General features: G+C 65.0%; 2 protein-coding genes across 3 annotated transcripts; both read left to right on the top strand.

Moving 5' to 3' along the window:
* Positions 1-6: 6 nt before the first annotated feature.
* TMEM203 (transmembrane protein 203) lies at positions 7-1,545 on the top strand. Its single transcript, XM_086324091.1, has one exon. It carries the CDS (start codon positions 261-263, stop codon positions 669-671), a length of 411 nt encoding a protein of 136 aa, XP_086180217.1. The 5' UTR covers positions 7-260; the 3' UTR covers positions 672-1,545.
* A 2,059-nt stretch (positions 1,546-3,604) lies between these two features.
* TPRN (taperin) lies at positions 3,605-11,258 on the top strand. 2 transcript variants are annotated; one of them, XR_015136028.1, is made up of 4 exons: positions 3,605-5,636; positions 10,261-10,559; positions 10,650-10,756; positions 10,859-11,258. XR_015136028.1 is itself a non-coding variant. In XM_086324075.1 (4 exons), exons 1-4 carry the CDS (start codon positions 3,813-3,815, stop codon positions 10,919-10,921), a joined length of 2,226 nt encoding a protein of 741 aa, XP_086180201.1. In that variant the 5' UTR covers positions 3,743-3,812; the 3' UTR covers positions 10,922-11,258. The 2 variants fall into 2 exon arrangements, 1 of the variants encoding a protein (XP_086180201.1); XM_086324075.1 differs by having other exon boundaries at positions 3,743-5,636; positions 10,328-10,559.
* The last annotated feature ends 288 nt before the right edge of the window (positions 11,259-11,546 follow it).

Below are 11,546 nucleotides of genomic sequence, written 5' to 3' on the forward strand. Positions count from 1 at the left end.
GGAAGTGACGCCCTAGGGCCGCGCCCGGCGGGGCATGGCGTCCGAGCGTGGCGGGCGTCGGTGGGTGGCCTGTGGGGGGTCCCGGGTCGGGGCCAGGGGGTCGGCCGCGCTACGGGGCCGAGGGCCGGGGCAGGCGGGACCGCTTGCTGCCTCTCGTTGGCCGCGGCGGCGGCAGGCGCCAGCGAGGCTAGGAGGGCGCGGCCGCGTAGCTCGGCAGCTGGGACGCTCGGCCGGGCCCTGGCCCGCGCCCAACCGGCGCGATGCTCTTCTCGCTCCGGGAGCTGGTGCAGTGGCTGGGCTTCGCCACCTTCGAGATCTTCGTGCACCTGCTGGCCCTACTGGTGTTCTCCGTGCTGCTGGCCCTGCGTGTGGACGGCCTGGCTCCTGGTCTCTCCTGGTGGAACGTCTTCGTGCCCTTCTTCGCTGCTGACGGGCTCAGCACCTACTTCACCACCATCGTCTCTGTGCGACTCTTCCAGGATGGAGAGAAGCGGCTGGCCGTGCTCCGCCTTTTCTGGGTCCTCACAGTTCTCAGTCTCAAGTTCGTCTTCGAGATGTTGTTGTGCCAGAAGCTGGTGGAGCAAACGCGAGAGCTCTGGTTCGGCCTGATCACGTCTCCGGTCTTCATTCTCCTGCAGCTACTCATGATCCGTGCCTGCCGGGTCAACTAGCCTCGCAGAAGATAGGCTGGAGTGCCGAGACCCACGCCGAGTCCCCATGTGTACCGCACCAGAGGAGAAATCTGAGTCTGAGAGCTAGCTTGTGCCCTGATGCGTGCCTGGTTTTCGATCAGTCATGTCTGAAATTGTTCCCTCAGCTGGGCTAAAAAGAGAAGCCTTGATTCTTAAAGTGTATTCTCTCTTATTTCATGCTTTGAATAGCTAATTTTGAACTGAGATCCCGAGAAGGATCCTGAGAAAGCCAGACAATCCTGAACTCCTGACAGAACTGCATATAAGTAAAATATCCTCATGGGCTCTTTTGAGTATTTTCATGGATCCTGGCAAAGTACGCCGTGTGCAAAGGCTACAAAGCTGGACTCGGGTTTGCCCTGGCCAGCAGTGCTGACCTGAGTGCTTGCTGTCCCCATCTCCCCAGACAAGACTTTCTTAGATGCTTGAGCTCTAAAAAGTGTAAACCAGCTTGTGTCTTCTTCCCAGTGGCACTGCGGAGGATGGCTTTTTCTTCATTCGAGCCCAGGCAGACAGGAGGATGTTAGATAAGCGTGACCCGGACCCTATCTGGAGATGTGTCGCCTGAGAAAAGAACTTGCTTTCAAGGCACTGCTTGGCTTCCTATCCCAGCTTTTCCACCACCTTGTGGCCGGCAGTGTTAGCGCACTTGAGACATTTAGGCCACTCTAAGGGACCAGAGAGAGGAACAGGTGTTGTGATGTGAATAGGCATTGAGACCTACACATGGGAAGTTTGTAGTTGTCTCAGCCCACGCTTGTCACTCTGAGGGCTTTGGTTTGATGCCGGTTAGGTGCCACATGAGCACATTTGCTGAGATGAAAATAAAATAAGGGAATGCCTTGCTGAGACACACAGTGGTCGCCTGGCCTTTTGAGGGTTGATGCTGAGACGCCCCTGCTGTGTGGTGCACGTGGTGCAGAGCTGAGGCTGTAAGAGAGGCTTGGAAGTTGGCTCGAGCCTTCTGCTTGGATGGCAGGGTAGTTCCCTCGGAGCATCCCTGCTCCCCTGCCTGGGGAGCCAGTGAAGACACCCCAGGGGTGGGCCCATGTTGAGGACTAACAGGCGGCTCATGTGCCATCAGAGTCCTTGTAGGCCTCGCTGATCTGCAGAGCAGGAGTCGGCAGGCTATGACCTGGGGCCTGTGTTTGTACTGCCCTTCAGCTAGAAATAACTTCCATTTTCAAAGGGTTGTGCAGACACCATGGCAGACAGTGAGTGTGGCCTGCAGTGCGGGGCTTGTGATCTGGCACGGTTGGCCTTTGGGTCAGATCACTTTTGGTTGTGTGCATGTGCAGGGAGAGGCTGTCCTGGGCATCATAGGGTGTTCAGTGGCACCCCTGACCCCCACTTACCAGATGCCAGGAGCACCCCTCACTTGTGACAGCCCAGTGTCTCCAGACATCGCCAGATCTCCTGGGGGACAAAGCTGTTCCTAGTAAGAACCACTGGACTAAATTACTCCCTGTCTCGCCCTTTACAGAACATGTTTTCTGGACTCTTGTTCTAGTGAAACAGCTTCAGGACCCTTGTCCTAGGATGGATGCTGCACGGCCTGAGCCACTGAGATGCTTGAGTCGGAGGCTGGTCTAGTTTGTGCCACAGCTACAGAAGCATCTCCTACCCAGCATCGGCATAACCTGTGTCAAAACCAGATACAAACTGACCCTTGGGGTTAGGTTTCCTTTTAATGTTATTTTTAGTTTGTATGTTTTGTCACTGCCCTGTTGAATTCTGGTAGTTCAGGATTAGGTAATCCTGTCAGCATACAAGGGATGAGCACAAGAATGTTCACCTTCCTTCTGGGAAGGTGATTTGAAGAGTCCTGAAGGAACACTTGAGCTCTGGAAGGCTGAAATCCAGTTTCTTTTCTCCAGCTGGATAGACTGGGCTGTTACAAGTACTGTTATTGTGGTGATAGCTGCAGACTGCCACGGGACACGAGTGGAGAAGGGCCCCGGGGTTGAAACCTGCCCTGGGTCTTTGGAGAGGCCCAGGTGCTCTTGGAGCCTTGTCTCTGAAAAGTGAGTGTAGTGGGAGGCAGTAGTGAGTCATTTGTGAACATCTGCTGACTGTAGAGAGGTGATGGAAAGGCAGGTGACAGTGGTCCTTGCCCATGCCCCCAATTTGTCCTTCTCTCCTTGGCTCCAGCAGGCCTGAAAGAATGTAGTGAACTCTGTGCAGCCCTCCAGGGGCAGTGAACTTCCTCATGGCAAGTACACGGAGGTGTGCCCTCAGTCAGCTTTGGGACTGGGCGGTTCATCAGGTGAATGGAATGTGCCTGGCTATTATTGCCTTGTCTGCCTTGGAGCGCTGTGGGCCTGCCTGTGTGCGTCGTGGGTTTCCACACTCCCGTCCGTGTTTGGTGGGCCCTGGATGACCAAGGGTAGATAGTTTCCACTACTCGTCTGGGCAACAAGAGTGGATTCTAGGGGCCAGCAAAAATCAGAGATTCCTGAGAAACCGATTACTCAGCACTGGGTGGGGCTTCAGCCGTTGCTATCTCCACTAAGTCCCGCAGGAGACCGAGGACCGCAGGTGGGCAGTCTTTGGACCCATAGGCACCTAGGCCAGGAAGAGGGAGGCTGGCGTACAACCGGCGCACCGCTCACGGGAGCGAGACAGCCTTCCAGTCCTGGGTTGGCCCTTCTCCCACCGCGCTTTACGCGGGATAACAGGCGGACAGACCAACCGCATCCAAGGTCAACCGCGACGCGGGGCCCGGGGGTCCAGACGGCCTGCGGGGCAGAACCCTCCCCTTCCTGGTTCCGCCGTCCGGGCGCGGCTGGCCTAGGGAGCAGAGGCGGAAGTGTGGGCCTCCCTTGCGGGGCGTGAGGCGTCACGGGCGTGTCCCAGGGGGCCTCCCCAATAGGGACCCACTCCGGTGCTGGGTCCCTGTCCACTGAGGTCGGCGGGAGGGCGGGGTCGGGGAGAACGCTCTCCAATCAGCGTGGTCGACTACCCTTCCTGCCATAGGTGGGGCCGCGGGGCTGGGGCGGGCCTGAACGGGCCTCTCCCCCAATGGGCGGCGGCCCGGGGGTGGGGCCGCTGCGCGAAGGCCGGCGGCGGGCGGTGGCTGCAGTCCCTGGCGAGCGCTGGCTCCGGCGGCCACTCCGCAGCATGGCCGGCTTGGGGCGGCCGGGCCCAGCGCCCCGCGCCGCGATGCCTGCCTGGAAGCGAGAGATCCTCGAACGAAAGCGGGCTAAGCTGGCGGCTTTGGGCGGGGGCGCGGCGCCGGTCGCTGGGGCGGGCGCGACGGAGACCGCGGGGCCGGCGACCGAGCCGCTGGTGCTGGCCGAGAGTCTGGGCCCGCTGCGCGAAAACCCGTTCATGCGGCTCGAGTCAGAGCGGCGGCACGGGCCGCGGCGCGGCGGGGGCGCGGGCGTGGCGGGGCCCGGAGCGCGGCCCGCGGAGCAGCTGCTGGAGCTGTACTGCTGCGTGCCGGGCTTGCGCACCATCCGAGCCGACAACATCCTCATCATCGAGTCGGCGCCCGGCTTTCCGCCCGCGCCCGCGCCCAACCCGGGCCTCGGTCCTGGCGGGACCGCCCGCATCCGCGCCGCGGAGGTGCTTGTGTACGAGGCACCGCCGCCGCCCGGCCGCGTCAGCCGCCTGCTCCAGAAGTTCGACCCGCCGGCCGCGCCGCGCCGCCGCGGGAGCCCGGAGCGCGTCCGTCCCACGCCGCCGCCCTCTTCGGGCCCGGCCGTTCCACGCGTGGGCGAGCGCGCCGCCTGCTTCCAGTCCGATCCGGAGCGCTGCGGCTCAGGCCTTGGCCCCAGGCCCCGGCGCAGCGACTTCTTGCACAAGACCAGCAACAACTCCTTCACTGTCCACCCGCGGGGCCTGCGCCATAGTGCGGGCACTTGCCCACTCCCCAACGGGCCCGGGGCCCCAGAGTCCCGGGCCGGCGCTGCCAAGGGCTTTGAGGACTCCGCGCCTGGGCCAGGCGAGTGGAAGCCAAAGGTGGAGTCGGGGGAGGCCCCCGCCCACCAGTCCCCCAGCCCGGGGACCCCCAGTGCCACTCCAGCCGCGGCTCCGGCCTTGCCCACGCTCAGCCCTTCCAGTGCCACTCCCAGCCAGCGCCAGTGGGTCTCCGCGGCCACCAGCGCCAATGACTCCTTTGAGATACGGCCAGCCCCCAAGCCAGACATGGGTAGGATCCCTGCCGGGGATCTCCAGGCCCGGGCTCTGGCTAGCCTTCGAGTGAACTCTCGAAACTCTTTCGTAGTCATCCCCAAGCGCAAGACCTCTGGGGCTCCTCCTGGGGAAGGGAGGCGGTCCGTGGCACCTCCAGAGGAAGAAGGCTGGGCCTCCCAGCACCCGGAGCCTGAAGCCCAGCTGGTGCCTGGAGTGAATGGTGTGTTTGCAGGGGAAAGGAGCCCCTCCAGGATCGAGGAGGGGGGCAGCCCCGCACCCACCACTGCCCTTGTGGACCCTGCCGTCAGGTGGCGAAGGCCACCCTCACCACCGCCGTCTCCACCGGCTGCTGCTGAAGCTGAGCCTGCCCAGGGCTTCCAGACTCCTGGCTTGGCCAAGAACGGCAGGGAGCCTGGGCGGCCAGGGCTGCCCATCACTTTCATTGATGAGGTGGACTCGGAGGACGAGGTTCCCCAAGAAGCCAAACTGCCCTGCTCCGGGGTTGGTGCGCCTCCCCAGTACCACCCACATCCAACCAGGCCTGGCCACTTGTCAGAGCTCCAGCGTCGGGGTGGCAACACCTTCACAGTGGTGCCTAAGAGGAAACCAGGGGCCGTGCAGGCCAACGGTGAGGCCAGGCCAAGGGAGGCTGAGGAAGAGGAACCAGGCAGAGTTTCGGAGCCCTCTGCTGCTGCGGGGACCTCGCTGAAGAAGCGCTACCCCACCGTGCACGAGATCGAGGTGATTGGCGGCTACCTGGCCCTGCAGAAGTCCTGTCTCACCAAGGCCGGCTCCTCAAGAAAGAAGGTGAGTGGGCAGGGGGCAGAGTCCCCAGCAGGGAGGGGGAGAGGTGGAAGGTCACAGATCTGTGGGTGTAGCATGTGGCCTGTTCTCAGGACACCTGGGCTGGGTGTGGGATGGCGTCTACGTGGACCAGAGGGGGCTGGTGGCTGTGCACGCTCCAGGAGAGTCTGGGCTGGGGGAGTCCCTGGCACGGGTTCCAGTGGGATCCTAGGGACCCAGGGGCTCAGTACATTGAGAGGCTGGTGGGGACGGTGGGTCTAGCCAGGGCCGTGTCTTCCTGTTGACTCTTGTGGCTCTCTCTGGAATTGGCTGGGCAGTCCTGTCCCAGGTGGGCCCTGGCTTCAAGGAGTGGCCTGGCGTGTTCTTCGGGTCCTGGCCTGTGCAGGTTGCAGGGGCCAGGGTGGAAGTGGGAAGGGGCAGGAAGCCCTTTGATTTGGATGGGGTGGGACTCCTACTCGCCTCCCCAGAAAGCATACCGGCTTCGTACTTAGCAGGACTTGGCTTTGAGTGACGGTTGACTGAGCCCTTGGTGTGTGGCAGGCTGGTCTGAGCCTGGGCTGAGCTGCTGGGGAGTGATGAAAAGGCTGCCCTCACTGGGGAGGCCTGGCACCCTCTGGGCACAAGGAGACGTTCCTCAGATTCTTCCTGGTCATTCCGGCAGCAGTGTGTTACCCCGGGGCAGATTCCAAGGCCAGCTCCACATGACTGTGATCAGCAGGTGCTGCTGGCAGATGCACTCTCCCTGGGTCGGCATCTCCTTCCCTGCCGTCCTGAGGCCGCCTCTGCCCTTCGCCTCAGTGTCTTTGGGGCCGTGGGGGGCGGTGGCGTGCTGGTGTCACGGAGCCCCCTCGCCCGCCATGCTGCTGGCGCTGTCTGATTAGACGTGGCACCTCGCCTGTCTGCTTCCTTTCGCCTTCCTGCCTCAGGGTCGGCCTTGGCACTGCCTCGCTCCCTGCGTCACTCTCTCCTGCCGTCACCCTCTCCTGCCACTCCATCTGCCCTATCAGGCATCCGTGCCCATCCCCCGCCGCTCTTCCGGCGCGCCCCCACCCCTGCCCGGTCCTGGCCACCTGACCTCGCCTCACCCTCTGTTCGGATCCGGCAGCCATGGTCACAGCCCCACCCCGATAGCTGTTCTCTCCTCTGTTCTGCTCCAGCGTCCTGACCCTTGGCCCCAACTGCTGCTGGAGGCTCCTTCCCCTGCTGGCCTCGGGCTGTGGAGGCGTTCGGAGGGTGGGCCTGAGGGCACTGGAGGTCGAGGAGCCCTCTGTTGAGCCCCTGTCCCAGCCCCACGGCCCTCATACTGGGAGCCTGCTGCTGCTTCCTGGGTCTGGAGGGCTGCAGCCCAAAGCCTGGGGGCAGGACTGTGGGGGTCACTGGTGGTTAAGTGGGGGTGAGAAGGACGCGAGGAAGTTTCGGGAGGAAGCAGGCCCCGGCCCGGCCTGGCCCTCAGACCGGCCTGGTCACTGTCCTGGTGCCAGCCTCAGGGGTTGGGGGTCCAGATGGATGGTGCTTAGCATGGTCGAGCAGTCTGGCTAGGGCCCTGCCGTAGCAGCATGAGCTGCTGGGGGCAGTTTCTGCCTGGGCAAGCACCAGCTGCCCTTTCCAGGAAGAGCGGAACGCCCATTGGGTGGGACGGAGGCGTGGGGCTGCCCGGCCCTTAACAGTGACCTGGGCCACCCCAGCCATGGCCGCCCTCTATGGCCCCGCTGCCCCTGTGCCCAGCCAGCCTGGGGCTTCATCGCTCTCCCGCCCCCGCTCCCACCCCGAAGTCCAGGGATGTGGGGGTCAGGAGGCTGGCAGGACATCGGGGGCCTCCCGGGTGGGGTGGGGGCTAGACCGCCGCCTCTTCCAGGGGACAGGAAGGCACAGCTCCTCACCCGGGCGGAGGCTGCCGGTGACACGTCCGTGGAGGGCACAGCCCTGCTCTGGGCTGTGGGTGCCCAGCCAGCCGCGCACCCTGGAGCCGTGCCCAGGGGGCACACACGGCCCCCAGTTAGTTATCTCTGGGCAGAGGCGCAGACGCCCTGCCTCCTCCTGGCTGCTGGGGGAGGGGGCGGCCACGCCCCTCTCGCCCCTGCCCCAGCCCCAGGCTCTCCGGGTTGGCACTGCGGGCCTCTCCCCCAGAAGGTGCCCGTCTGGCGGCTCCTCCCCTCCCCTCTGCACTCCTCACTTGCCCATCGCCCGCCCAGCCCAGCATGATGCCCAGAGGGCTTGAGCCTCCGTGTCCAAGCCCCCAACCAACCCACCCCTCTGGTCCTCGGGTCTTTCTAGAGCCTGGGACTGCTGGAGCAGGCCCGGACCCTCCTCTCAGCTTCCCCACTGATGGCGGGAAGGGGGAGTGGGTGGGGGTGGAGCCGTCATTGACTCAGGGCATCCCACCTGAGCCGTCCTGAGAACTCCTCTGGGGCCGTGTGGGGTGGTCCTGTGGCCCCCTGGAGCTTGGGCTGAGTGGGGGATGGTGGGTGCAGGGGTACGGGGTGAGGTGGGTGCTCAGCCCCGGCTGGGACTGCTGGAGCCCAGCTCCCAGCCCAGAGTGCAGGGTGGATACCCTCCGGTAACCAGCTGGGCATGCCAGACAGGCTGCTGCGGTGAGGGTGAAGTAGGTGGAGCCAGGACCCACCCACTGGCGACCTGGGGCAAAGTCCCCACCGCTCAGCTGGCCAGGCTTGTGCAGGTGCCTCTGGCTGCAGCCCTGCCCATTCTGTCCGCCTGGGGTCTGGAGACGGGTCCCCCCAGCGCACGAGTCACAGGGTGTCCTGTGACCCACAGACCTGAGCTCACGCAGAGCCTGGGGACTGAAGGGAGGTGGGACGTGACCCACTGCGTGCCCCAGCTGGCTGAGGCGGGCCTGTGGGCCCACCCCTCCTGCCGGCCGCTGCCTGGCCAGGCCGTGCCAGGCTCGAGGCCTGTTTGCGCCCAGCCCCCTTGGTGTCCTGCTCGCAGCTGGTCACGCGGACTAACAAGAGCGTGCTAATCCGCCGGGCCCTGGCAGCGGGCCCTTCCCTGTCCCCAGCGGTGGGGGATGGGCCCAGAGGGCCCGGGGTCCTCGGGATGACGCTGTGTATCCAGGGCACGCTCTCTGTGGGCCTGGGCCGGGCGGCCTCTGTGCCGGAAGCCACTTCATGCCTTGGGCTCCTCCTGGGGTCTTTGGCCCCAGGTCTCAGAGCGCCAGTTCCAGGGGCGGTGGAGGAGGGGTGGCCAGTTGACTCCATCCCCAGAAGGGATGGAGTCCTGTCTCGGGACAGAACACCTCGATCCCGCTTTTACCTGGCCATGGTGGTGGTCTGCCCGTCTCCCTGACCGCTTGTCTGTGTGGACAGCCGGGGCAAGGGCAGCAGCTCCTGGGCTCGGGACCTGCCCAGTTGGTGTCTGCGGGCCGGGCAGAGGCGGGCAAGGCTGCCCACAGCTGTATGTGCCCGTGGGAGGTGGCAGGAGCCCCGCCCTTCCTTCCGGACCCTGGCTCAGCAGGGCAGTGCCAGCCTGTCCTGGGCAGCCCTGCGTGTGTCCCCCAAGGCTGGGCCCTCTGCTGCCCAGGACCGCAAGCCCGGCTCTTCTGAGACCCCTCCCCTGCCCCCTGCTGTCCCCAGGCCCAAGGTTCTTCGCCCAGGGGCCTGGCTGCCTCCTCGGCTCCTTCCAGGGGAAGAGGAGGAACTTGAGCTGGCTGTGGTGTCCTGTGCCCTGGAGTTTAATATTTCGAGCTCCTGTAGGGCTGCTCGCATCTGCTGCTCGCAGGCGACTCCCGTATTCATTACCACCCTGCCTGGCTGGCCGAGCCCCACGAGCAGGCGGTGGGGGCCTGGCCCTGGGCCCCGGAGAGGGAGGGTCCGGACCCCATGGGCCTTCCCCGCCTGCAGCAGTCTGGGCTCCGAGGCCTCTGAGTGGAAAGCAGAGGACTTCCCCCAGCGTAGACTCCCAGGGCCTGCCGAGTAGACAGGGCAGGCAAAGACCGCATGGGCAGTCCGAGTGAGAAGAGGGTCACTGACCCCGCTCGGCGCAGCTTCTGGCTGCCTCAGTCTGCAGAATGGTGACAGCAGTTGGTGCGCCCTTCCTGGGCCTGGCAAGCTGCCTGATTTCATGTGGGCCCTTGGGGGCCTGGTTTTGGGCGTGCCAGGCCCTGGCCCACCCGTGGTGGTCTGTGCTGAGCAGGGCGGGTGGGATCATCCCGGTGCCTGGCAAGCTGGGCTGTGAACGCAGGCCTGGAGGAAGGCCCCAGCTGACAGGAAGGGCTTGCTGGAAGCACAGAGGTGGGCTCCCGGGTGTGGCCTCAGCTGGACCTGCTCCTGCCGGCAAGTCTCAGGCTGGGAGATATGGCTGGTGCCCTGCCTCCCTCGGGAGGCAGACCTGCGACCCTGGGGACCACCTTGGAGGCATCTGGAGACCCCCTGGCTTAGGGTTCCTGGTGCTGGCTGGGGTCTGGGCCTTGGGAGCGATGGTCACTAGGAGTGAGGGGACCGTGGGGTGGGAGGGGGCGGGCAGGGCCCAGGCTGCAGGCGGACATCTGTCTGAGGGTCCAGGTGGAGGGTCTTCTCTGATGAAGGGCAGCCCCTACCGCGGGGCCAATGGAGTGCTGGGCTCCTGCTCTGGTCTGACGTCCCCACTGCACCCTGGGGGGCCCTGCACCCAGCTCCGTCCAGCTGGAGGACCCCCAAGGCCCGCAGTGGGGCCTTCGCTGATGCGCCGCCTGCCCCCAGATGAAGATCTCCTTCAACGACAAGAGCCTGCAGACCACATTTGAGTACCCCCCTGAGAGCTCCCTGCAGGAGGCGGAGGCAGAGGAGGAGGAGGAGGGGGACGCAGAGGAGGATGCGGAGGCTTACAGCCCTGATGGTGCAGCGGAGAAGCCCCTCGCGCTCTTCCTGCCCCGGGCCACGTTTGTGAGCAGCGTGGGGCCCGAGAGCCCGCGGCTGCCAGACGGCAGCTCTGGTGAGTGCCCGTCGGGGCGGGCAGGCAGGACGGGGTGGGGCAGCCCAGGCCGTGGGACTGCAGCCACACGTGCGCCCGTTCGGCCTGCAGGCCTGTCCAGCTACACACCGAAGCACTCCGTGGCTTTCAGCAAGTGGCCGGAGCAGGTGCTGGAGAGGACTCCGAGCGCGGAGGAGGCCCCGTCCAAGGAGGTCATGGTGAGCAGGGCCAGGTGGTGGATGGGCACCCAGGGAAGGTGGGCAAGATGGGGGCTCCAACGCCTGGACATGCCCTTGACTGTCTCCACACCCCTCTCTCAGCTCACCCCCGCCGGTCAGAACGACCTCTCGGACTTCCGAAGCGAGCCAGCCCTCTACTTCTGACCTCCCACACCCCGACCAGCACGGCCAAGGCTGAGCCCTTGGTGCCCGGGGGTTGCACGCCCTCCAGCTTGCCAGGCTCTGCCCACTCACGTCCCGCTCGCCCTGCCTGGGGCCTCACGAGCGGGCTGGTGCTCAGGGCCCGAGCTTGGGGCACCCGGGACTCCTGACCCTGGTTTGCAGGCACTGCCTGTGGGGAGGGGTGGGTCCTGCTGTCCACTGTGTCCGGGTGGAGGCTGACAGGACTTGGATTTCCCCAGCCCACACCCCCACGTCAGCCACTGATGATCGGCAAGTCTCCCTGCCTCTGATGACGGACTCAATAAACACCACTGGATGAGCTGCCTCTGCCTTCCTGCACGGTCCTGGGCTGGGGAGGGGGCGCAGGGGTGTGGTCTGCTGCCTCTGCCTTCCTGCATGGTCCTGGGCTGGGGAGAGGGGGCACAGGGGTGCGGTCCGTGAGGCTACATTGAGGCAGCGTGGTGGAGGCCACCCACCCGGGGTCGGATGGAGGACCAGCATGGACTTTTGTGCCCAGGGAGGTGGCCCTGAATGATGCCCCACACAGCGTAGTGTGGCCCAGGCTCCTCCCCACCCCTGTGGCCCTCATTGCCCTGCTTCCCCTCCC

Source organism: Bos grunniens, chromosome 11 (assembly GCF_055505025.1).
Source record: "Bos grunniens cultivar Pamir isolate PY7600 chromosome 11, Bosgru_T2T1.0, whole genome shotgun sequence".
Lineage (NCBI taxonomy): Eukaryota > Metazoa > Chordata > Mammalia > Artiodactyla > Bovidae > Bos > Bos grunniens.

What these genes read in the sequence shown, in the direction of transcription:
- TPRN (XM_086324075.1), top strand. Translation starts at nt 3,813, where the DNA reads ATGGCCGGCTTGGGGCGGCCGGGCCCAGCGCCCCGCGCCGCGATGCCT. An exon ending in CCGGCTCCTCAAGAAAGAAG is followed by an intron (nt 5,637 to 10,327) that starts GTGAGTGGGCAG and finishes GCCTGCCCCCAG; the next exon opens with ATGAAGATCTCCTTCAACGA. An exon ending in CCCCGTCCAAGGAGGTCATG is followed by an intron (nt 10,757 to 10,858) that starts GTGAGCAGGGCC and finishes CCCCTCTCTCAG; the next exon opens with CTCACCCCCGCCGGTCAGAA.
- TMEM203 (XM_086324091.1), top strand. Translation starts at nt 261, where the DNA reads ATGCTCTTCTCGCTCCGGGAGCTGGTGCAGTGGCTGGGCTTCGCCACC.